The sequence below is a fragment of the Podarcis gaigeae genome, assembly GCF_964106915.1.
Source record: "Podarcis gaigeae genome assembly, chromosome: 10".
Taxonomy (NCBI): Eukaryota; Metazoa; Chordata; class Lepidosauria; order Squamata; family Lacertidae; genus Podarcis; species Podarcis gaigeae.
Window position 1 is genome coordinate 68,855,219 of NC_139686.1, and position 22,106 is coordinate 68,877,324.

Sequence of the window (22,106 nt, forward strand, 5' to 3'; positions counted from 1 at the left end):
ACTACGTCCCTGTTATTTTATGAAGCTGTGTTTTGCTCATATGAAAGAAGGGGAAAGAGGTGTTTCCCTGGGGAAAGGACTGCACAGTCCTGTGAGGTATGTCATTACACCAGCTGGAAATCCATGATGTATAGGAATTCGCCACATCTGCCAGTAGTTTGCCTGTGCCACCGCTGGGAACGGGAGTGAGAACTGTGATTCCATTGCCTATCTTTATTCAGACTCTTTGGACTGAAGCCAAACGATTGTGACGATCCCAGCTCCACTCTCAGACTATCGTTTGTGCATTAATGTATTCATTGGCCATTGAGAAAGAAGATAACGTGCATAGCTATTTTTGCTGTTACATTTGTGCATCTGCCTTGGCTCATAAATAATTTTTCAGATAATTGAAAGATAACTTAAAGAAACTAACACAACCATCCGCGTAGGATATATTTGTTTATTTTTAAGTTACAAACAAAACACAGTTTAGGCATGCACCGGTAAAGAAGATACTAAATTGTGTGGTCCAATGCCAGTCTGCCATGGGATGGCCAGACAAAGGGAGAATGCTGTTGAATAGTGAATTCGCGTCTTGTTTTTATGTCCCCAATACTTTGCATAGCCCTTGCTTCACAGTAACTGCACAGAGCACATGTGTCTCAATGGCTGTGCTCAGGATGATGTTGTGAGATAGAAAATAGCCTTGACCCTGAGACTTATGGAGGTTTCTGATATTTTAATAAATGAAGAGAAGGAATGTTTAATTGTAACCTAATGAAAATGGTTGCTCTAGCTGCTGTTGTTATTTTCTTTTAAGGTGGTTTAAGTGTGCTTGTTTCTCTCATAGACTCATAGGATTGTAAGTTCCTCCCAAGAAACAGTAGGAACTTTAAGGGGGCTAAGGGTTTGTGGCGGAGGAATCTCAAAACTTCCACAAAGTAGCAATTTTTGTTTGGTTCCTTGATACTAATATTATTACTATTATTTGTTAATTTATGTACCACCCTTCATCCAAGGATCACAGGGAGGTTTACAATATAAAAGCACAAAAATACATAACATAGCATAGCAACAAACAAAATAATACCCCCCCAACACAGTTTAAAAGGACGCACATCGTTTAATTAGCAAAAGGCCTGGGAGGGGAGGAATGTTTTTTCCTGGTGCCTAAAGATATGTAATGAAGGAGCCAGGCAAGCCTTCTTGGAGAGAGCATTCCACAAACAGGGAGCCACCGCAGAAATGGCCGTTCTTGTGTTGCCACCCTCCAGACATTTTGAGGGGGCACATGAATAAGGGCCTCAGATGATGATCGCAGGGTCCAGGACAGTTCACATATAGAGAGGTATCCTTGAGTTATTGTAGTCCTGAGCCATTTAAGACTTTTTAGGTCAAAACCAGGACTTTGAATTGTGGCTGGAAACTGATTGGCAGCCAGTGCAGTCCGGCCAGGATTGGTGTTATATGTTTAAACTGCCTTGCCCCAGTGAGTATTACGCAGTTAAGTGTGTTGCGTAAATATAGTCTTAGCGGGCAAAGTGTTTTGCAGACTCTGTTGTTTGTTCTTTTGCTATGCAGAGACAACGGCCATGAGTGAGTGTGTGTGTGTGTCTTAGGGAGAGCTTTGCATCACTTAAAAGCACAGAGTGGCTGTTATGTCCATACAGTGGTGCCCCGCAAGACGAATGCCTCGCAAGATGGAAAACCCGCTAGACGAAAGGGTTTTCTGTTTTGGAGGTGCTTCGCAAAACGAATTTCCTATGGGCTTGCTTTGCAAGCCGAAAATATCTTGCGAGTTCCTACGGGTCCCCCCCCTTTTTCTAAACCGCTAAGCTGCTTATCTGCTTATCCGCTAAGCCACTAAAAGCCGCTAAAAGCCGCTAATAGCGCTAATCCGCTAAGCCGTCAATGGGCTTGCTTCGCAAGACGAAAAAACCGCTAGACGAAGAGACTCGCGGAACGGATTATTTTCGTCTTGCGAGGCACCACTGTATTTTCATGGCAATGCAAGGGAGACTCCCAGAAGGAAATTACAATATAGCAAGATACTTGCTTTTCAAAGGGAATTCCCCCTCTCCCTGTTCTGTGCATGTAAAATCATTATCACCTGTAGAAATAAGTCTGAGGCTGTCTCACTTGGACCCCCCCATCAATATCTTGTTTTATCGTAGGCATTTGAGCTCGCGACTGGCGATTATCTGTTTGAACCGCATTCTGGTGAAGACTATTCCAGAGACGAGGGTATGTATCTTTTTAACGTCTATGTATTTCCCTGCGCCTCTTTATATACTCAGAAGAACGTGAAGAGGCCTTCGTTTATTTGCTCAAGTAGTCTACTGACAGAAATATTCTCATTTCGGAATATAAACACCACATTTTTTCTCTTTAGTTTAAAGTCCCGCCAGTAGCAGTAGGTGGGCAGTCTCCCTGCAGCAGACACAGCCCCTTTCCCTAAGCCTTGGAAGAAAAGATTAATCTCTTGTAAGATCTGCATCTGAGTGTGGGACCTTTGAAACACGATTGCAGCATTTTGGAAACAAAACTGACGCGTGTCTGTTTGTGAAAGCTGATTACTAAATGAAAAGCAAGGCAGCAGCTACAATTAACTCCGGCTTCCATCTGTGTACCTGTCCATTTTCCACGCTTGTTTGCTTGTAACGTCCTTTGCAGCAGTAACAACACTGGCATCCGTTACTTGGTTTTCCTTTCAAAGTGCTACGAGCGATGCCAGTCTTTTGCTGGCCCTGAAACCTCCGCATGGGTTTTCTGCAAACATTGTTGTGTTTGGAACTTTTTTTGGAATTTTTAACTAATTCCAGTTTCTTTCCTCCTCTTTTTACCCCATCCTTCCCCCTTGCCCTTCCCATTCCTGTGCCCTTTCTTCTCTCCTTCATAGACCACATAGCACACATCATAGAGCTGCTAGGCAATATCCCAAGGCACTTTGCTCTTTCTGGAAAATATTCTCGGGAATTCTTCAATCGCAGAGGTAGTACCTCTTCTTTTTGAAAGGTGCCGTGATGCAGACAGAAGTGGACTGGCAGTTGCTCAGTGTAGCCTGTACAGCTGACATACACTTTGCAAGATGACACTGCAAACAATTTCTGTTTGCAAAACAAAAGCTGGAAAAAAGCAGCAGCGTTGACAGATTGTTTGTTTCACTTTGCGAAAAACAAACAGTGCAGTCACCTTGTAATTTATTTCTTTCGGCAAAACGAATCCCCCCCCTAAATTGTCTTACAAGTGAATAGCTTTCACCCTCACACCGAATAGCATTTTTGCTTTCTTTCAATAAGGACTTATCTGTTTCTGTCTGTACCGGGCCAGTGTTGGTGTGTGCATGCAATGTATTGATTAAACTGTTGTATGTTTCTGTTTTGCTGGAAATGTTCTCCAATGCAGATCACATAGCATTGATCATTGAACTGCTGGGGAAAATCCCTCGAAAATACGCTATGTTGGGGAAATATTCCAAGGAGTTTTTCACCAAAAAAGGTAACAGTATTTCTGCAACCCTAATTTAAACTGTTGCTCTTTTCAAAGAAGACACTGAACACTTTTTAATGGGTAATGAAGAGTCTGGCTGCTTTTAAACATCATGTTAAAGAAGATGTGTAAATGTTCTCCATTTTTAAGAAGAGCAGGGAATTCATATTTATTTATTTATTTTATCAGGTGTGTTGAATATCCAAAATATTGGGCTTATATATCTGCTTAGTGTTCCATTTATTCTATCTGAAATCAATAAAGGAAAGAATTTAGTTTCCTAGCATCACTGAAACAAAAAGAAAACACATTTAAGATGCCCTGTGCCTTCTTAACTTGAATACTTGAATAGCTGTAGCAAGTTAAAAAAAAAAAGTTCAAGCGCTAACCACAAAAGATATACATTCTGCTCTTGTCATGAAAATACTGTATCTAGAAATGATAAAACCATTTGAGAAGTCCGTGCTCAAAGCGCTGTTGCTTTTCCACAAGAACAACAAGTATTTTGACATCTTTTGCGTTTTATGTTGTCATTTGGATGCTTTTGGTTTTAGAGGTTCTGATGCACAGGAGGTACAAAAGTCAGTAGAGGAAGTTTAGCAGAGGAGAGTCAAAAGTTCAGCCTAGGAATTTGGCAATTAAATACAACTAGCCAGGACTCCACTCTCTGTTTGATAGGGTGGGAGAGGGAAGTAAAAATACTTCAAAAGCCTTTTCTTAAAAACCGTTAAACTCAGATTTTAAGTAAAATCATAGTTGTTTGCTGTGTTCAAAAAATACTGATACAGAAATGCATAGGCCTTTGAAGGATACCCATGCATGGCCCTGTGTAACCCTGAATTGAATTAGCTGTTCTCAGGTCCTCCACATCTGCGTTGTGTAGGTGTCCTACATAAAATCAGATTACATAGGACATGTGAAGAATGAATAATTTCAGGGAATTAATGTTTTTATTATCAAACTGTAGTGCTTCTTATATTTCTTTCTGGCAGTTCTTTGAACAATAAAAGGCAATCTTTGGCACAATCCGCTGGGACATTATATAATTGATAAAGAGCATAGATGTGCTTTGCACATATTGCTTTGCTCTAGAATCTAGCTGTGTGGAAGGTGGTTGTTGGATAGTGAAAACTAGAGGTGTAAGAATTCATGTGGTAAACATTCAAACAGGGTTTCAGTTAGGCAAGCAGGCAGTGTCTAATTTGATTCTGAGAACATAAGGGGCAAGGGGAGGCCTGGATGTAGTTCTCTCTTCAAACCAGGATCAACACTTATCAGATAAGGTAAAAATATATATATATTAAAGGACCCCTGGATGGTTAAGTCCAGTCAAAGGTGACTATGGGGTAGGGCACTCGCCTTGCTTCAGGCCTAGGGAGCCGGCCTTTGTCCACAGACAGCTTTCTGGGTCATGTGGCCAGCAGGACTAAACCGCTTTTGGTGCAATGGGACACCATTTTGAGTGCCAGAGCGCATGGAAACTCCTGTTTACCTTCCTGCCGCAGTGGTACCTATTTATCTACTTGCACTGGTGTGCTTTCAAACTGCTAGGTTGGCAGAAGCTGGGACAGAACAACGGGAGCTCAGCCCATCATGCAGATTTGAACCTCCAACCTGCTGATCAGCAAGCCCAAGAGGCTCAGTGGTTTAGACCGCAGTGCCACACTCTGCTAAGTGTGTTGAAGCAGATTATATTGTTGTAATCCTTAAAACATTCTTCTTGCAAAGCAAATCAGGATGATTATCTCAATATTGTTGATGTGGGGGGAAATGAGATCTATCGAGTTCATGGCAAGGTTTTTAGTTTGGGGCTTCCTCATTTGTAGTTTTATCACTTAGCCACTGTGCTGGGCTAACGCTTCTGATGAGCACCCCCCCTTTCCTGTCTTCAACAGTGTGTTTCCTCTCTCTCAGTTACACTGCATTCTGAAGTGACATGGCGGATGTGAGGGGTGGTTGAAAGGAGAGGTTGTGAAGCCTGCGCAAGGTCATGCGCCATACATAGAGATCAAAATTCAAATGTCCGTCTGGGCATACCGTACCTCGAGAATAAGCTCTGCTGAAACAAACGAATCCGTTTTATGAACAGAGCTGTTTCCGCTTTGAACCAAGCATTTCATGAGTTTCATGGGTAGCTCAGACAAATTTGAACCAAGAAAGAGGGTGGAAAAACAGGTGAACCACAACCAAGGGTATTCGTTGTTACTTGGGTAAATGGGTCCTTCATTTTCTCCAGAGAAAAGTAAAAGAATGAAAGAGATGTATTTTTCTTGAAATAAGTTGAAGGCAGAAACCTGGTTGTATGTTGCCCCCTTGTGGCTTTTATCTTTTCAGCAAACTAAATTTCTTGAAATGCTTTTCTATATCTTATTGCGTAATTGAAACATGCTATATACAATGACACATTGCCAAGAATGCCGAATTCCTTTGTATAATTATACCAGGAGGGATGTATACCCAAAGGTTATCCTGTTCGTTACATTTCCTTAACCTGTTGTCAAAGAAGAGATGAGCAACAATACAATACTGTCTTTTCAAGGGCCTTGATTTGCCCCTGCCGCCTAAGGAATGATGCTTGGCTCCCTTTAACCATGTCCCGTCCTTTGTTAAGGTTTCACACCAGTGCTGAATGCTCCCTGTAATGGAGTCCTGAGATGCAGCCAGGTGGACGGGGTATTAATAATAATAATAATAATAATAATAATAATAATAATAATGCTTTATGACACTGGTATTTCCTACCAAATCTTACTTGTTAGCTTAATAAAATGAGTTATTGTTACAATAATAATAATAATAAGAAGAAGAAGAAGAAGAAGAAGAAGAAGAAGAAACCTATTTTGAAGGCCATGCACTTACTCATTCAAATGTTCTAACCCAGACTGCATCCTGCTGCCTCCTTGGGTCTTCCACTGCAGTCCTCTGCTGTTTATATTAGTGCTTCAGCCTCTACCCCACCACCAATCTGAAACAATCTAGTTCTTCGCTTCTTCAGCTGCTTTAGTTACCGTATTTTTTGCTCTATAAGACTCACTTTTTCCCTCCTAAAAAGTAAGGGGAAATGTGTCTGCGTCTTATGGAGCGAATGCAGGCTGCGCAGCTATCCCAGAAGCCAGAACAGCAAGAGGGATTGCTGCTTTCACTGCGCAGCGATCCCTCTTGCTGTTCTGGCTTCTGAGATTCAGAATATTTTTTTTCTTGTTTTCCTCCTCCAAAAACTAGGTGCGTCTTGTGGTCTGGTGCGTCTTATAGAGCGAAAAATACGGTAAATAGCACACAGTAGTGAGCATTGGTACCCAGGGCTGACTTGAACCAGTTCGCAGCAGCCACTTCCAGACCCTTTCTTCAGATTCATCCCCTTTCCCTTCCTTGATCAAGTTTCCTACTTCACACCTTGATAGGTTGACTACGAAATGAGTAAAAAGTTTTGCTAAATAATTCTGAGGATGACGGCATAAGACAAGTTTGCTATACAGTACAGACAAATGTGATTAGTCAACCAGCTTATATATACCTGGAGGGGAGTTTGTGTGGAGGGAAGAGGTCAACTCTAAGACAGGCTCAGTGTCTGCGGAAATCATTTCAATCCGAAACAAAACATTTCAAATTAGTTTGATATTGTTGATATCTTCGTTGATTAAACAGAATCCTGCATACATAAACTGGAAGAAATACACGGGACCTTACCAAATTATTGACTGACAATACATGTCGTTACTTGTTTCCTTGTCTTTCAAGACATTGCTTCCTTATCATTCAAAGAGCAATATTTTGTGTTTGGTAGATCAGATTCCCTTTCCATCCAGCTGTTGCGTATTCTACTTGGTAGAATGAGAGTTCCAGGGGAATTTTGTCAGTGCCTGTGACATTATTAGAGACAAGTAACTTCTCAGAAGTTTTTGTTGTAATTAATTCTTTAGAAGCTCGGCGCCTTAGCACTTTGCCACACAAGAACACCCCCACCTGCCATTTCTGAAAAGTTGCAAATTCAGCTATGCTCCCCCAGCTCTGGCCCAAAGACCCTTCCATTTTGTGCATCTTTTTGCTTTCAGATTTTTATACTTTATGCTCCTCCTCTCCACTGCTACAGGGCACACATTCCCTAGTTTGTTTCTTTGTTTTTGAAAGCAAAGTTACAACACAGACACGCTGCAGCACAGCTGTTCCTTCAACTTGCTAATGACTTTTGATGTTACCTACTGCAGGACCCCCTTTGGCCTGCCAGGGTGTCCATTTCAGCCCACAAGGCCATTTCCCCAAACCATAGGTGCCTGTCAATCAGCTGATATTCTCCAGTGCCTGATCTTTTTGAAGTCTACAGCTTACACCTGGGGCAAATGCCAACAGTGTCCTTCAGCTCTCTATATTGGACAAACAGGCCAAACCTTACGCCAAAGAATAAACGGACATAAATCTGACATCAGGAATCACAAGACAGAGAAACCAGTAGGAGAACACTTCAGTCTCCCAGGACATTCTATACAAGATCTCAAAGTAGCTGTTTTACTACAAAGGAATTTCAGAAATAGATTGGAAAGAGAAGCTGCTGAATTGCAACTTATTACCAAACTTAAAACCATGGAGAGACCTGGTCTGAACAAAGACATTGGATTCTTATCTCATTATACATGACAAAGCCATGTTTCACCTTCTCACCCCTTGCTTTTTCCTGTAAGACCTATTGCAGTTGTTAAGAGTCGTCAACAGGCTCATCACAGCTATCTGCCAATCACCCATTCCTACCACCCTTCTGAGTAATACCCCTCCCCACCTTCTCACTATATAGAAGGGTCTGGTAACTTCTGTTTCAGTGTATCTGAAGAAGTGTGCATTCACACGAAAGCTCATACCAAGAACTAACTTAGTTGGTCTTTAAGGTGCTACTGGAAGGAATTTTTTTGTTTTGACTATGGCAGACCAACACGGCTACCTATCTGTAACCTGGGGCAGGCAATTTCTGACCCTAGGCCTAATTTCAATCAATCGATCAATTTCCTTTATTCGACCGATAGTCAGAAATAAAACACAGAAATAAAACACAATACAGAATTATGAACTAAAACATCATAGGGGTACATGAATAAGGTAGGGCCACAGCACTAAACCTCTCACAGATAACCCACATCAAGGCATTCAATTGTACGTTTCCGACGCTTGAGTGCCAGGAAAAGGAATTTAGCCACTGACCAAGTTGTTTTCCTAGAAGACTTATTTAGCAGATATGCTGTCTGCTTTCCTCTTTGTCGGTGACTAAGCTGGGGTAAGTATGGGGTTATAAGATACTGTCTTAAATCGTTGTAGAAGGGACAGCTCATTAAAATGTGCTCTGTGGATTCTACCTCACCCAACGCACAATGGCATAATCTCTGGTCATATGGGACTCCTCCATATCTTCCCTTCAGAGGCCTAATTTCAAAAGTTCTCTGCAAACAATACAATGATACAGGCTTCCTCAACCTCGGCCCGCCAGATGTTTTTGGCCCACAACTCCCATGATCCCTAGCTAGCAGGACCATCAGTCAGGGATGATGGGGATTGTAGTCTCAAAACATCTGGAGGGCCGAGGTTGAGGAAGCCTGGAATAATAGAATTGTAGAGTTGGAGGGTCATTTAGTCCCACCCCCATAAGCCACACACTCAATAAGATGAGTCTTCTGCCAAGAGAGATCTGTCCTTTCCCCAGCAGCCCATTTGGCAGGCAAGAAGAGTGGGAGAGACAGAAGAGGGCTGGTCCCACACACTCATGGATCTTAGCCTACCCATTACTGGCTTTGGTCCTGCCACAATGCAGATTTCACAAAATGGCCTTGAGGAAATGCAGTCCTCAACAGAAGAAAAAGAATGTCCTCGCATGTTCACAGGTTTGGGTAAAAAAAATCTGTTCAAGGGTGTGTATGTATGAAATACGTGTTTTTGATCAAACGTTACCTAACTTGATGAATTGTATATAGGATGGTCCCAACGCCGCAAAAGAATGAACATATGTACGAAAGCGTCTTTATTGTTGTTGCCTACTGAATAACATTTCCATGGCCAGGCTAAATCTTCCTGGGTGTGCTCCCTGAGAATCGAGACTAGTATCAGCAGATCTAATTATTTTTCTTCCTTTCCCTCCCCTACCCTCTTTCTTTAAAAAAATAAAAATACAGGGGAACTTCGACACATTACCAAACTGAAACCTTGGAGCCTCTTCGATGTTCTTGTGGAGAAGTACGGCTGGCCTCAGGAAGATGCCGCGGAGTTTACAGATTTTCTGGTTCCTATGCTAGAAATGGTTCCAGAGAAGAGAGCCTCAGCTGGCGAATGCCTTAGGCACCCGTGGCTGAATTCGTAGTAAAATCTCCAGACACACCGCTGGGCCAGCACCCGCTCCCCCCTAACATCAGACTTAAATGGTGACTGTTATAAATTCACTTAACAGGATCATAAATGAGCTGGCTTCAACCCAGATCTTTATTTTGCTTTGAGGTACTGTTTGACATTTTGCTTTTTGTGCACTGTGCTCCTGGGAAGAGGGTAGTCTTTTTGTCTTCAGCTAGTAGTTTTACAGACTCTCTGCAGAAAAAAACAAACCACTTACTAATGTGTCTTTAAGCATTGTTTCTTGTGTTGTGTGGCATTCAGACATCAACTTTTTCAACAGAACATCCTTTATTCTCCCTTCATGTGTTTTGGCAGGTTTTGTAACTATTTATGGAAAATATTTTAGCTGAGTATTATATAATTTACAAGTGTGAGACATTATCAAGTCAGAATTGAGAAAAAAACATACAGTTCTTTGGGCAAAGGGACATTGTTCTTGTAAAATAGTGTATGTAAATGCACCTTGTAAATGTTTATTTCCATTAAAAATGGGACGGGGACACAATTTTCAGAGTAAAGCTATTAAATCGAGAGTGACTTGTAGTGTACAAATTGCATGTAGTGGATTTCAAACTGCTTCGGGAGTTGCAAAAACTTTCCTTTCTATAGAGGTGACCACATTTTACCTGGAAAGCAAGTGGCTCTAATTTGCAAGATTTCATTCTCCAGGAGACATCTTGAAGGAAGGCTAAAACTTTCAATTCAAAGGACAAATGGACAAAATAGATCTAAGTGCTTTTTAGAAGAAGTGTCATTTGCTTTACAGTTGTGAGGTAAGGGCATGGAAACTTGGCACTGTTTTTTTCATAAGGATGGTTTTTGTGCTAGGCTTAAGAATTTGAAGAGCACATGTACAGCATTTTTCGCGCAGAATTATTAACATTGGATGAAAAAAGGTGCTCCGCTTGAGGAAAAGGTACAGAATAAATGCAAAACCTACATTACAGTGAAAGACCATGCACCTTCCATACATACCTTTACATGTTTCTAAAACAAATTGCACTAGCTTATTTTCCCCCATGAATTGACATACCGAGGAACTATTCCTTTGTAAGTTGCACACAAAATTTTAAGTGTTTTCATACGAAAAAGCTAAGTAGATTCCAAAAGAGAACTCATAGGCAATACAGATTTTAGAATGTAAAATATGGAGGTGTATTTTAGCCTCTTTTAGAAGTCAGTGGAATGAATGTAAATTTATTTCTGGTTTTACACTTTGATTATGGTGCCACTTTTTCTTGACTTTGTCCATTTTAAATTTATTCACATGCCTTTGCAATAACTAGATTGTGAGACAATACCCCCGTGTTGTAACAATAACCAATTGTTTGAGGTGCTTGCAGTTGTCTTATTAAAGTGGTTGTTTTTCCAGAACTGTGCTGCTCCCTGGAATGTTTTGATAGCCGTGAATTCAAATGGTTCCCTAGAGTCATCTATTCCCTGGAAATGTCCTCCAGTGCCAACTGCTGCATAAGATTTTCCCCTTTGCCTTTTCAAATGCTTCATTTTGAAGAAAAGAGCAGGCTAAAAAGATAACAGGCATGTACTGCAAAATCGCTGCCCAAATCACATGTGCCAAAACCAAAGAGCTGGCCTTGTTTAATGCAATTGGCTGTATATGCGTCACTAGTAACCAAGGGATACTTCCAATTGCAGAGGTCATTTGCAAAAAGCATTTGTGGCAAGTCTCTTAAAGTAATTCAGGTTACAGGACAAGGAGAGGCAGGGCTGTTCACAGATGTTCAAATAAATGGTCTAATTTAACTGTTTCATATAACATAAATCTGCAAAAATTAAAAGTAGATTGATAGCCCTACATTCTTCTCAATAGGTGGAAGAAATCCTAATCAGAGAAGTTAACTCTATAGACCTGTTGACAGAAATAACAGCACTAATCATTGTTGCGAGGGACCACAAGGGTCATCTAATCCAACCCCTACAATGCAGGAATCTTTTTGCCCAATGTGGGCTTGAAACCACAATCTTGAGATTAAGAGTCTCATGCTCTACCAACTGAACTTCCTTCAGTGTTAGGCTCATATATGGGATGCAAGCAGGAAGGATTTATTGGAGAGCTGCTTTACAAAACCTCTAACATTACATTCTGTATGCAGCCCCATATCTATTTGCATCCTGTACGGGATGGTGACAACATAGCTCCTGTAGACACTGGGGTGGAGAAGGAACTTTTTTAGCTTGCAGTCACTTCCATATCCTCATTATTAGTTTGCATAATATATTCTGCTTCTCCCAGTATGTGCATTGATGCATAATTAATCTTCGATACAGAATCTGAATTAAGCATAAAACCTCCCCAAGCACAGCCCCTCTCCCTTATAATCTCATATGTGAGAGCCCTACACTCCCAAACACACTTTGAACCTATAGTTGCCCTCTCTCGTATTGTTGCAGTCAGCTGGAAGGAATTTTAGCGCAAGCCCCACCTCAAGCCCATTACTGGGATCAGCTCCAGACCGCACAATCAATTTCAGAATCTTTGCCCTACTGAGTTTTTGAATTGGAAGTTAACAATTCAATACATTGCTAAATCTGTAATCTCAAATCCCTAAAATGATCATACCAAAGAGTACTATCATTCTAAAAGCCAGTGTGATGCGAAGCTAATGCTGTGATAGGTGTGAATAATGTATACCAGTGGTGGCCAAACTTCGCTCACCAGCTGTTTTGGGACCACAACTCCCATCATCCCTAGCTAACAGGACCAGTGGTCAGGGATGATGGGAATTGTAGTCCTAAAACAGCTGGAGGGCCAAGTTTGGCCATCACTGATGTATACTGCAGCATTATAAATGTTTTGTGTAGTCTTCCACTCCCAGCTGTTCGCAGCTGCTTCTTCACTCCTTTCTATACAAACTTCCTGCTCCCGGTTTTTCTTCTTCCTTTAAAGGGCTCTGCAAACCAGGAGGTGGAGGCTGCAAGAGTGTCTTCCAGCATTAACATGTTAGCCCTACAGCATGTGTGTGCATGGCACTGTCTCACTTAAAGGACAACTTTGTAAAGTGTGAAGAAAATACCATGCAGCCTCTAAAACTCAGTTCTGTGGTACAAAAACTGATGGGCATGGAGTTAGCAGGGCTAATACTGGATTGAATCCTTATGTGGACGAAAAAACACCTAGAAGTAATTTACAGTTGCTTATCTTTCAAAGCAGATGTTTTATATTGTTTCATCTTAAGTTACAGCTGTACTGCCTTTGATATTTATGTGCAAAATATTTAAATTTCTGGGGCATGTGACATTACCTTGTGTATAGCAAACACCTTTAGTCAACTAGATTCAATATAGGAATGTATAGATCAGTGTTTTACCAATGTCTTTGGAAAAGAACTTGGGTTAAATTGAGATTTTATTTTTATTTCTTAAAGGCTGCTAGTGTCACATGCCTCACATTGTATGTTGCCTATTTCCTCTTATCTGTTCAAATCTTTTAGAGATTTTAATATGCTGGAAGCAGGGTCTTAGAATTAATTATTCAGACTTTTTCCAAAGCTATTTTAAAATACTTGCAAAGGGCAAAAATTACAATCAGCTTATTGCTCTCACAAGCTCATTTCACCAAATTATAAAACAAGTGAAACTGAACATAGCTTCTGAAATTAGGATGTTCCACCTTGTTAACTGTAACTTCAGATTTTACAGCGTAAAACTGGAATGCATACAGCTTCTTCATTAAAGTATTTTTTTCTTTTTAATTTGCAATCATTCTTATAACTGCAAGGCTTATCACTTGCTAAATCTTGGCCCAAGCAGTATTTTTTCCATATGAACATCTGTCTGCTCTCCTGGGGGCGCTATAGGCTGCTGTGTAAAAGGAAGAAATCTTGCCTTTAGTCATCTGCCTGCATAACCTGCATTTATTCAGAAGCGCTTTTTCATGTTCATCTGTTGGTGGAGCAGATGAGGGGACGAAATCTTCATCCTGCATTTGAGAACTGATCATGGGTGAGAGCCATTTCTGTTCTACGTTTTATCAGCATCAGGATCTCTGGACTGTGGCAGGTATATGAAACCTGTGTATTATTTGTTAGCTTGCCCATTACTATCTATGGTGTATCTCTGTTTGTGCTTGTTCCGGTAGAGCAAATGTTGTTAAACTTTATTCCTAAACTTTATTCTACAACTTCCATCAGCCCCAGCAAACACAGCCAATGCATTGCCTGGTGTGTGGTGTAGCTCAGCAGTATCTTTGAGGCTTAAAGGTTCGCACCTGCAGTAGACTGTAAGACAGGCATAGGCAAACTCAGCCCTCCAGATGTTTTGGGACTACAACTCCCATCATCCCTGGCCACTGGTCCTGTTAGCTAGGGATGATGGGAGTTGTAGTCCCAAAACATCTGGAGGGCCGAGTTTGCCTATGCCTGCCGTAAGAGTACTGACAGCAATGAGACATGGAACAGAGAACAATGGCCGGCAGACTATTTTGTAAAGGGCTGCTGGTTAAACAGCTGTGGGACTACCCATACTACATTTTCACAATTGCTCCCATAAGTAACCCACTTCCACCCCACTGCCCTGTGAGATGGCAGTAGATGCAATGACCCTGACTGTTAATATGGTAGTGTTGCAAGCTGCTGGTGGACCCTTTGCGTAGCATGGTAATGGGGCTTTTAGAGATGTTGTAGGAATGGTCAAGAGGCTTAGATAAATCAAGAGCTTGCTGGAGCAGATCAACGGCCCATCTAGCCCAGTATGTTCTCATGGTGGCTTGCCACATACCTGCTCAAAACCTGCAAGGAGGATTCCCTACCTGCAGTTTCCCTTTCTAGAGTAGTGTTTCCAGCAACTGGTATTCAGAAGCGCTGCTGCCTCCAAATGTGGAAGCAGAGCAAGCCATCAATAGCCTTCCCCACGATTTTGTCTAACCCTCTTTCAAAGCCACCCAAGTTCATGGGCATTTGCTGCCTCCGATGGGAGCAAGTTCCATAGCTCAACTTATATGCTGCACCAAGTACTATTTTTCTGTTGTGACTCTTTCCATGTTCAGCTTTGGATTTCCACAAATTCTAGTGTTTTTTTTGGGGGGGGGCTTGTCTCTCCATGCCATGTCTAATTTTATTAACTTCTATCACATTGCCTCCTCTTCCTTCTCAACTAAAAAGCCCCAAATGCTGCAGCCTTTCTTCGGAGGGGAGTTGCTCCACCTCCTTGATCGTTGCCCTTTTCTGAACCCTGTTCAACTCTACAATGTCCTTTTTGAGATGAGGTGACAACTGTACTCAGTATTCCAAACGTGGTCACACTATAGATTTGTATAATGACACTTTGGTAGCAGCATTTAATTTCTTGATTCCTTTCCCAGTGATCCCTAGCATGAAATTCGCCACTGTGCATAGAGCTCTCTATTATGGCCCAAAGGTCTCATTTCTGGTCTATCACTGCCAGTTTACACTCCATCAGCGTATATGTGAAGTTAATATTTTTTTGCCCCAACATGCCTAGCTTTGCGCTTTTTTACGTTGAATTAACACTTGCCATTTTACCACCTATTCACTTGAGTTGAGGAGGTCTGTTGGAGCTCTTCATATTCTTTTTAAAATAATAACCCTGAACAATTTCATGACACCAGCGAACCTCAACTCCCAACTCTAGATTGTTGGAAAAGCACAGGTTCCAGTACCAATCCTTGTGGGGCTCCATTTTCTACTCTCCTTTTGGAGAACTGTCCATTTTTTCCTACTCTCTGCTTCTTGCAACTTAACCAGTTCCTGAACATAAGAGCATTACTTGTGTTTGGCCAGGATTTTAGGCAGTTATAGAGAGAGCAGCCTCTCTCCTATAGGAATTGTGGTTCTTCTTGGATTAGTGTTCCTCAGAATATTACTTATCACAATGGTTTCAATATCATTTTTCTTAAACAGCAAGTTATCAGGAACTATTATTAAAACTGACATAATTGTGATTTATTAACATGAATTAAAATGCCCAACCAGTGCTGCAATGTGACAGTATATTAAAAAAAATTAAAGTTCATATACTGTACTACTTCCACAAAGATCACACGCTTTTGCAAAAGACTTGTATGTACAATACTATATCAAATGAGAAGCATTAAGCAGTTTTACACGCAAAAGAAACAGTATTTACAGCACTTGTCAGAGACATTAGAAACAATCTATACATTAAATTACAATGTCTGCAAAGAACTGTTGAAATAAGAGCCATGTCCACACCAAACTATAAAAATCTGTATTGCATCTTCTATCTATATGCACACAAAAACTGTTTGACAGATGGAAAACCTGTTAGTGCCATCACTTAGCTGTGTACTTTAATTACATATGTATAAAAAGTAAATATAGAAAACATTCACTAAATGAATTTAACTGCAACAATAAAATTTAAAGTTACGCAGCATCAAATCTACTGCCAGAACGAACAGCTGGAATGTTCACATACAAAATAAAAAATGCCTAATACTGGCTCAAGGGCACAGTTTCAGGAATTTTTAAAAGCAAAAATGGAAAGAATACAATGAGAGTGCGCGCACTGGTGTTTGCTTTTATACAAAGTATCATGTACAAGCTTTAAAAAGTACCTTCAACAGGTACATATGAAATATACAGTTTTTTACAGAACATTTTTAAAATGTTTAGAAGCAAGGGGTCCATTTTAATGCCACCCTGACCCATGATAATTGTTTTGAAAAGTTGGTGGCACCTGTGCTCTGTGAATAGGTATTTGCCCAGGCACCGGAGATGCCTGCTGAGGTCCTTGCACACCGTGAGGAAGGGATACAGAGCCAGGATGAGGACAGAACCCGGAAGCGGTCGGTGTTGGAATACTGCTTGGTCCTTGAGGCTGGATGTGAGGACCCTGACCTGGGAGTGGGCAATGAGGTCCCGTCCCAGCAGGCTGATGCTGAGGTCCAGGTCCCAAAGGTGTGTGATGAGGCTGCGAGGGGTAGGAAGTGAGTGTTGAGTGAGCGCTGGAGGGGAAGAGTGGGGGCCCCTGGTGAGATGCATGGTGCAATCCTTGCGCCGATGCCGTGTGATGCCCGGAGCCTAAAACGGTGGCAGGTGGCGGCGGCGGAGGAGGCGGCGGAGCCGAATTGACTACGTGCTGGTGTTGTGCTTGCAAACCTTGGTGACCTGTGGTAGGGTGAGTCGGATGGTGGTGAGGAAGGGGACCAGGCGGCGGCGGCGGCGGCGGCAGATGGTGACCGGCAGCTTGAGAATGGATGTGGGACCCTGGAGCCACGGCCACCGCGTGCACGGGGCCCACCACGTGAGCCACGGGATGCTGCTGATGAGAACTTTGCTGCTGCACAAGATGGGGTCCCGGAGCAGGGGGCGGCGGTGGGGGCGGCGGCGGAGCCCCGACAGCTGGAGTCTGGTGGTGAATACTGGGGTTCTGAGATGGCAAAAAATGCCCACTGGTTACATGGTGCCCTGAAACTGGCTGCTGGCATGTTGTGCCGGCAAGTGCTTGGTTTGGTCCAGAGGGGAACACAGTTTGTTGGGCGGGTATGCTACTTTTTAACTGACTGTAATTTTGAAAGTTTCCTGAGGGGGTTTGCTGGTTTTGATAGTAAGTCGAGGAAGGGGGCGGAGGTGGGGGAGGAGGTGGGGCGCTTGCGTTCAAATTTTGTTGGTGAAACTGGCTGTAAGAGACGGAAGAGGTTTGGGGAAACAGCGTTGCGCTGGGTTGCTGCTGGGTGCTGGGCTGGAGGCTTTGCGTCGCCGCATAGAAACTTCTGTGAGTGTCTCTTTGAGGCGTTCCCACTTGAGGTGACTGAGGATGATGAGGTCTGCATGGCGATCCTAATTGTTGTGAAGGGGGCTTTGGCGAAAGGTAGCCGTGTTGAACAGGTGTGTGGGGCGTAGAGGGTTTGGGAGGGTTCTCTACCTGGGGCGAAGGGGGACAGTGTAGCTTCAGTGGTGCAGAAGGCAGCTTTTGCGAGAGCTGGTCTGCTGCGCTGCGCGAATGGGGCTGGGACTGGTGGTTTTTTGAAAGTGCTTCGGCGTTGTTTGCCAGCGGTTTCTGTGGCTGGTCAGGTTTGGGGTGAGTTGTGTTCTCTGCCTCTGGAGCATCTACTGGAGTCTCCCACTGGGCATCCTGTTTTGTGGGTGTTTTCCCAAGTGATTGGACAGGAGCTGCAGGACTTGGTGAAGAAGTCTACACGAAGGAAAAAGAAAAACAAACATGTAACTTCAGTTTAAAGCATATCCAATATCCTTATCTTCAGAGCTATGGACGCAATGCAGGCTTGTTCAACTAGTGAGGTTTATGGGGTTCAATGCAACACTTCTTACTCCTGAGGATAGCAGACAAACACAAACTTTGAAATCAAATTTGAAAGAAAAATGGGACTTTGTGGTGCTTAATATAAATAGCAGCAGAAGCAAGTGACTATCCGGCTTTTAAACAATATTGTGTTGTTACTCACTGGATTAGCTACTGTTCCTCCTTTAGATGTGCATCAATGAGACAGATGGATAAAGAGTCACTTTTAAGCTTTTAAATGCTTATATTAATTAATTTCACAAACGTGGATTCTTGCCAGCATCTGGCAGTGAGTATATCTGCATTCAGGCAAAATTCAGAACATCAGTTTTAAGCTATAGTGACCAGGAAAGAAGCAGGGACATTCAAGCCATGTATCTGTGCATTCACTAACGTGAAAATATTTTGTATAGTAGTACCTTGCTCACTTTTAAAGGACTCTTGCAAGCCTTCAGAGAAGTATCTGGGGACGGACATTCACTTGTGGGCTCAGGATTTTCAGGATCTGCAATAAGAATTACTGTAAGTCTATAGACAGAAGTATACAACGGCCATGAAGATGTTTGACTGGATGGATTAAACTTTCAAGTTTGAATTTTTAAAATCAAGCTTGAAGCATTCTTAATAAAATGATATGAATACAAGATCAGATGGTGACCAATAATTACATTTCTTCCTGCTCAATCAGAAGCAGACCAAACACAACCACGAAATTGCTCAAAGTTCAAAGGAGCACTTTCAGGATCAACCAAATGTTTTCTTACCAGAGTCCTTGTCTTTCCTATGATCACTAAGAAGCAAAGCTCGCTGATAACTTCGTTCCCTCACTTGCTCCACTGAAGTTGAAGCAGTCCTTCAAAACAAAAATGAAGTCTTAGTTTGCTGGATAATTTTTTATTGAAAAAAATGTATCTCCCTACTGCTCAGGAGAACACTTGGTTGCATGGTACACGTCGAGCGGATTCGAACTGCCGACCTTCCGATTGGCAAGCCCAAGAGGCTCACTGGTTTAGACCACAGCGCCACCCACATCCGATATTTTATTTTTATAGATTGTAGTACTCTTTATCTCTCAGCAAATCCATGGGAACTAAGGAACGTGCAGTACTAATACTGCCTTTTCTAGCCAAGCCTTCCTTTAGAAGTAGTTATGATTGGTGCTTTAAGGGGGAAAGGTCACAGCAAGCACAGCATGTGTTCTGCCTAATTCTACTACACAAATTGTATGGAAGATGGCCCCCAGTGCTCAAACCCTTAAAGGCTGACACATATATTTCTTATGGTAGCAGAAGGGCACCTTGTTAAATTTTAATCTGTCTGAAATTTCACCACCCTATTTTGAGGATCTGAACACTTGTGTTACTCCAAAGTCCTCTTTTTCTTTGTAAAGGTAAAGGTACCCCTGCCCGTACGGGCCAGTTGTGTCCGACTCTAGGGTTGTGCGCCCATCTCACTTAAGAGGCCAGGGGCCAGCGCTGTCCGGAGACACTTCTGGGTCACATGGCCAGCATGACAAAGCTGCTCTGGCGAGCCAGCACCAGTGCTGCACACGGAAACGCCGTTTTACCTTCCCGCTATAAAGCAGTACCTATTTATCTACTTGCACTTAGGGGTGCTTTCGAACTGCTAGGTGGGCAGGAGCTGGAACCGAAAGTTCACCCCGCCGTGGGGATTTGAACTGCCGACCATGCGATCGGCAAGCCCTAGGCGCTGAGGTTTTACCCACAGTGCCACCCGCGTCCCTTTAACAGCAACTTATTTAGAAGGCGCTTACCACTGAACCTCTGGATCGTTCTTCTCGCTTGAAGCTTCTTTCGATGGAGAGGAGTTTTCTGTTTCTTCTGAAGTGGTGCTATAATCGGTGGCTGGCAATGGTAAAGGGAGGTTAGCCGTGTGCTCCCGCTCAGCTGGCTCCCCGTTCTCGCTGCTGTTATACCCGTCGGCAGAACCACCATTGTTTCCTCCACCAGCAGAGTGTGGCGATATGGTTAGAAGGGGAAAGCTTTCTGTCTTGGAGCCGCTTTTTCTGGCTTCTCGTTGCCTCTTGCGGTATTCTAGAAGCGATACCTATGGAAAAAAATGGAAAGAACAGTTGTGGGATGTCTCAACTCAAACTGTTTTGACAGTTCCCCCAGATTTCTTTCTATAATAATAATAATAATAATTTATTATTTGTACCCCGCCCATCTGGCTGGGTTTCCCCAGCCACTCTGGGCGGCTTCCAACAGAGATGAAAAATACACTAAAATGTCACATATTAAAAACTTCCCTGAACAGGGCTGCCTTCAGATGTCTTCTGAATGTCAGGTAGTTGTTTATCGTTTTGACATCTGATGGGAGGGCATTCCACAGGGCGGGCGCCACTACCGAGAAGGCCCTCTGCCTGGTTCCCTGTAACTTGGCCTCTCGCAGTGAGGGAACCGCCAGAAGGCCCTCGGAACTGGACCTCAGTGTCCGGGCAGAACGATGGGGGAGGAGACGCTCCTTCAGATATACTGGACCGAGGCCATTTAGGGCTTTAAAGGTCAGCACCAAGGCTATTATAAAAGTGGAGTGTGCATAATCTTTAATTCAACACAGAATCTGGTTGCAAAGTGGCTGGCATTAGCTTTGAGGATAACTCTTTTGCAAAAATGAATCTAAAATTAGAATGAGTAAGAGAATGAGCGTGTTTGCACATAACGATGACCCAGACTTTCTGATTTATTGTGGCTATTGCAATTTAGGAGGCAACAATCCACGGTCCTTAGTTCAGGCATAGCATGAACCCAAGGCTTCCTGGTTGTTTATCTTGCTTGCGCCTAGCAAGGAGTGAAAGGGGAGCCATGAGGCAGTGTGCACCAGTGTGCACCTCATCCCTGGCAAACCAGAAAGTGCAGGCAACAGACGGGCTAGTTCCTAGCACTGTTCTGCAAATACTTGTGTGAGAGTTTGCATGGTGAGGGTAAGCGGTTAATTCTGTAACTGTTCTTCCACTTCCGCTGGTGCAACCAGAAAAACATTATTTGGCTGCATTTTACTTTTATAACACAATGCTCCAGTACGAGGTACCAAACACTCCTTCAGTGGGCTGAAGAGGACTTCCACAAGTGAAAGTGCACCCTTTTGATCCAACCTAATGACCTGCAGCAATCGTAATAAAATAATTTTGGGATACTGCATACTGGACATCCTACATTAGAACAAACAGTGAGGCATAACTACTGAAAATGTCCTTTTACAGTCTGAGCAATTCCCCTCGTTCCAGATTAACTGGGGCAGTAACAGTTTTCAGAATCTTAAGTATATGCATCATAACTATTTGGTTTGTCTGTCTTAAAATACTTGCCCCAGCATTAATGGCTAAACTTTCTGCTAAAAACGAACCCTTTCCACGTGTTTCATTTTTATCAGGACACCAGTTTAGCTACAGGGAGGCAGTGCTCCCTTCCTCCTGCAGTTTCCTTTGCCACCATTCCAGAGGGTTTTCTGGCCCTCATTAGCTTTTTGCGGGGCTGTAGCATGAAAGGGGAGGTTGGAAAACCCTGTTCCAAAAGTGGAACACTCTGCTCATAGAATTGAGGATCAAAGCCTTTATATTCATATCATAATCACACGCCTCTTTGGCAAATCTCAGAATGGCTTAACAGAAGGTCACCTATCCAAGACACCTGCTAAGCTTCAACAAGGCTGCATTTATGAGATGATTCTAGACCATTCACTACTAAATATCATGTCACTGGGAGATGTTTTGATCCAAAGGTATTATTTTTAATTATTCAACTATTTTTAAAGCATTCCAGGTTCCATATCTGCAACAGTACAAAGAATTTCCTCTAAGCTAAAGGAAATCAAGCCTCCTCAAAACTAGTAAATACAGACTATAAATTTTATTTTTTGTTCTCGAAGCTGAACAAACACTAAATGGCATGATCTAGACAAATGTAGGCATCCTTAACGTTAATCTGATAACTTAGTATTTTAAGATCAGCACTTAAAGTTCTAAGTAAGGCTGCAATCATAAACCCGTTTGAGAATGTCTCCTATAG

The 22,106-nt window shown here is 42.5% G+C and overlaps 3 protein-coding genes across 40 annotated transcripts in view; 2 read left to right on the forward strand and 1 right to left on the reverse strand.

The window, feature by feature from the left end:
• SRPK2 (SRSF protein kinase 2) overlaps nucleotides 1-11,208 on the forward strand; it is a 101,937-nt gene extending 90,729 nt beyond the window's left edge. For 5 of the 12 annotated variants that reach the window (XM_083701458.1, XM_083701459.1, XM_083701462.1 and 2 more), the window contains 4 exons: nucleotides 2,157-2,226; nucleotides 2,882-2,974; nucleotides 3,388-3,480; nucleotides 9,621-11,208. In XM_083701458.1, coding sequence (XP_083557584.1) covers nucleotides 2,157-2,226; nucleotides 2,882-2,974; nucleotides 3,388-3,480; nucleotides 9,621-9,805 — 441 coding nt within the window. In that variant the 3' untranslated portion in view covers nucleotides 9,806-11,208. The remainder of the gene's footprint in view (nucleotides 1-2,156; nucleotides 2,227-2,881; nucleotides 2,975-3,387; nucleotides 3,481-9,620) is intronic. The other 7 variants (XM_083701463.1, XM_083701464.1, XM_083701456.1 and 4 more) reach the window with 2 other exon arrangements.
• Nucleotides 1-22,106, forward strand: part of BCAP29 (B cell receptor associated protein 29) — a 920,634-nt gene that overhangs the window by 807,062 nt on the left and 91,466 nt on the right. The gene's annotated exons all lie outside the window — the stretch shown is intronic.
• KMT2E (lysine methyltransferase 2E (inactive)) overlaps nucleotides 15,731-22,106 on the reverse strand; it is a 60,274-nt gene continuing 53,898 nt past the window's right edge. For 23 of the 27 annotated variants that reach the window (XM_083701244.1, XM_083701240.1, XM_083701262.1 and 20 more), the window contains 4 exons: nucleotides 19,853-20,145; nucleotides 18,843-18,931; nucleotides 18,498-18,583; nucleotides 15,731-17,970 (listed from right to left, as the gene is read on the reverse strand). In XM_083701244.1, coding sequence (XP_083557370.1) covers nucleotides 16,465-17,970; nucleotides 18,498-18,583; nucleotides 18,843-18,931; nucleotides 19,853-20,145 — 1,974 coding nt within the window. In that variant the 3' untranslated portion in view covers nucleotides 15,731-16,464. The remainder of the gene's footprint in view (nucleotides 17,971-18,497; nucleotides 18,584-18,842; nucleotides 18,932-19,852; nucleotides 20,146-22,106) is intronic. The other 4 variants (XM_083701248.1, XM_083701238.1, XM_083701261.1 and 1 more) reach the window with 1 other exon arrangement.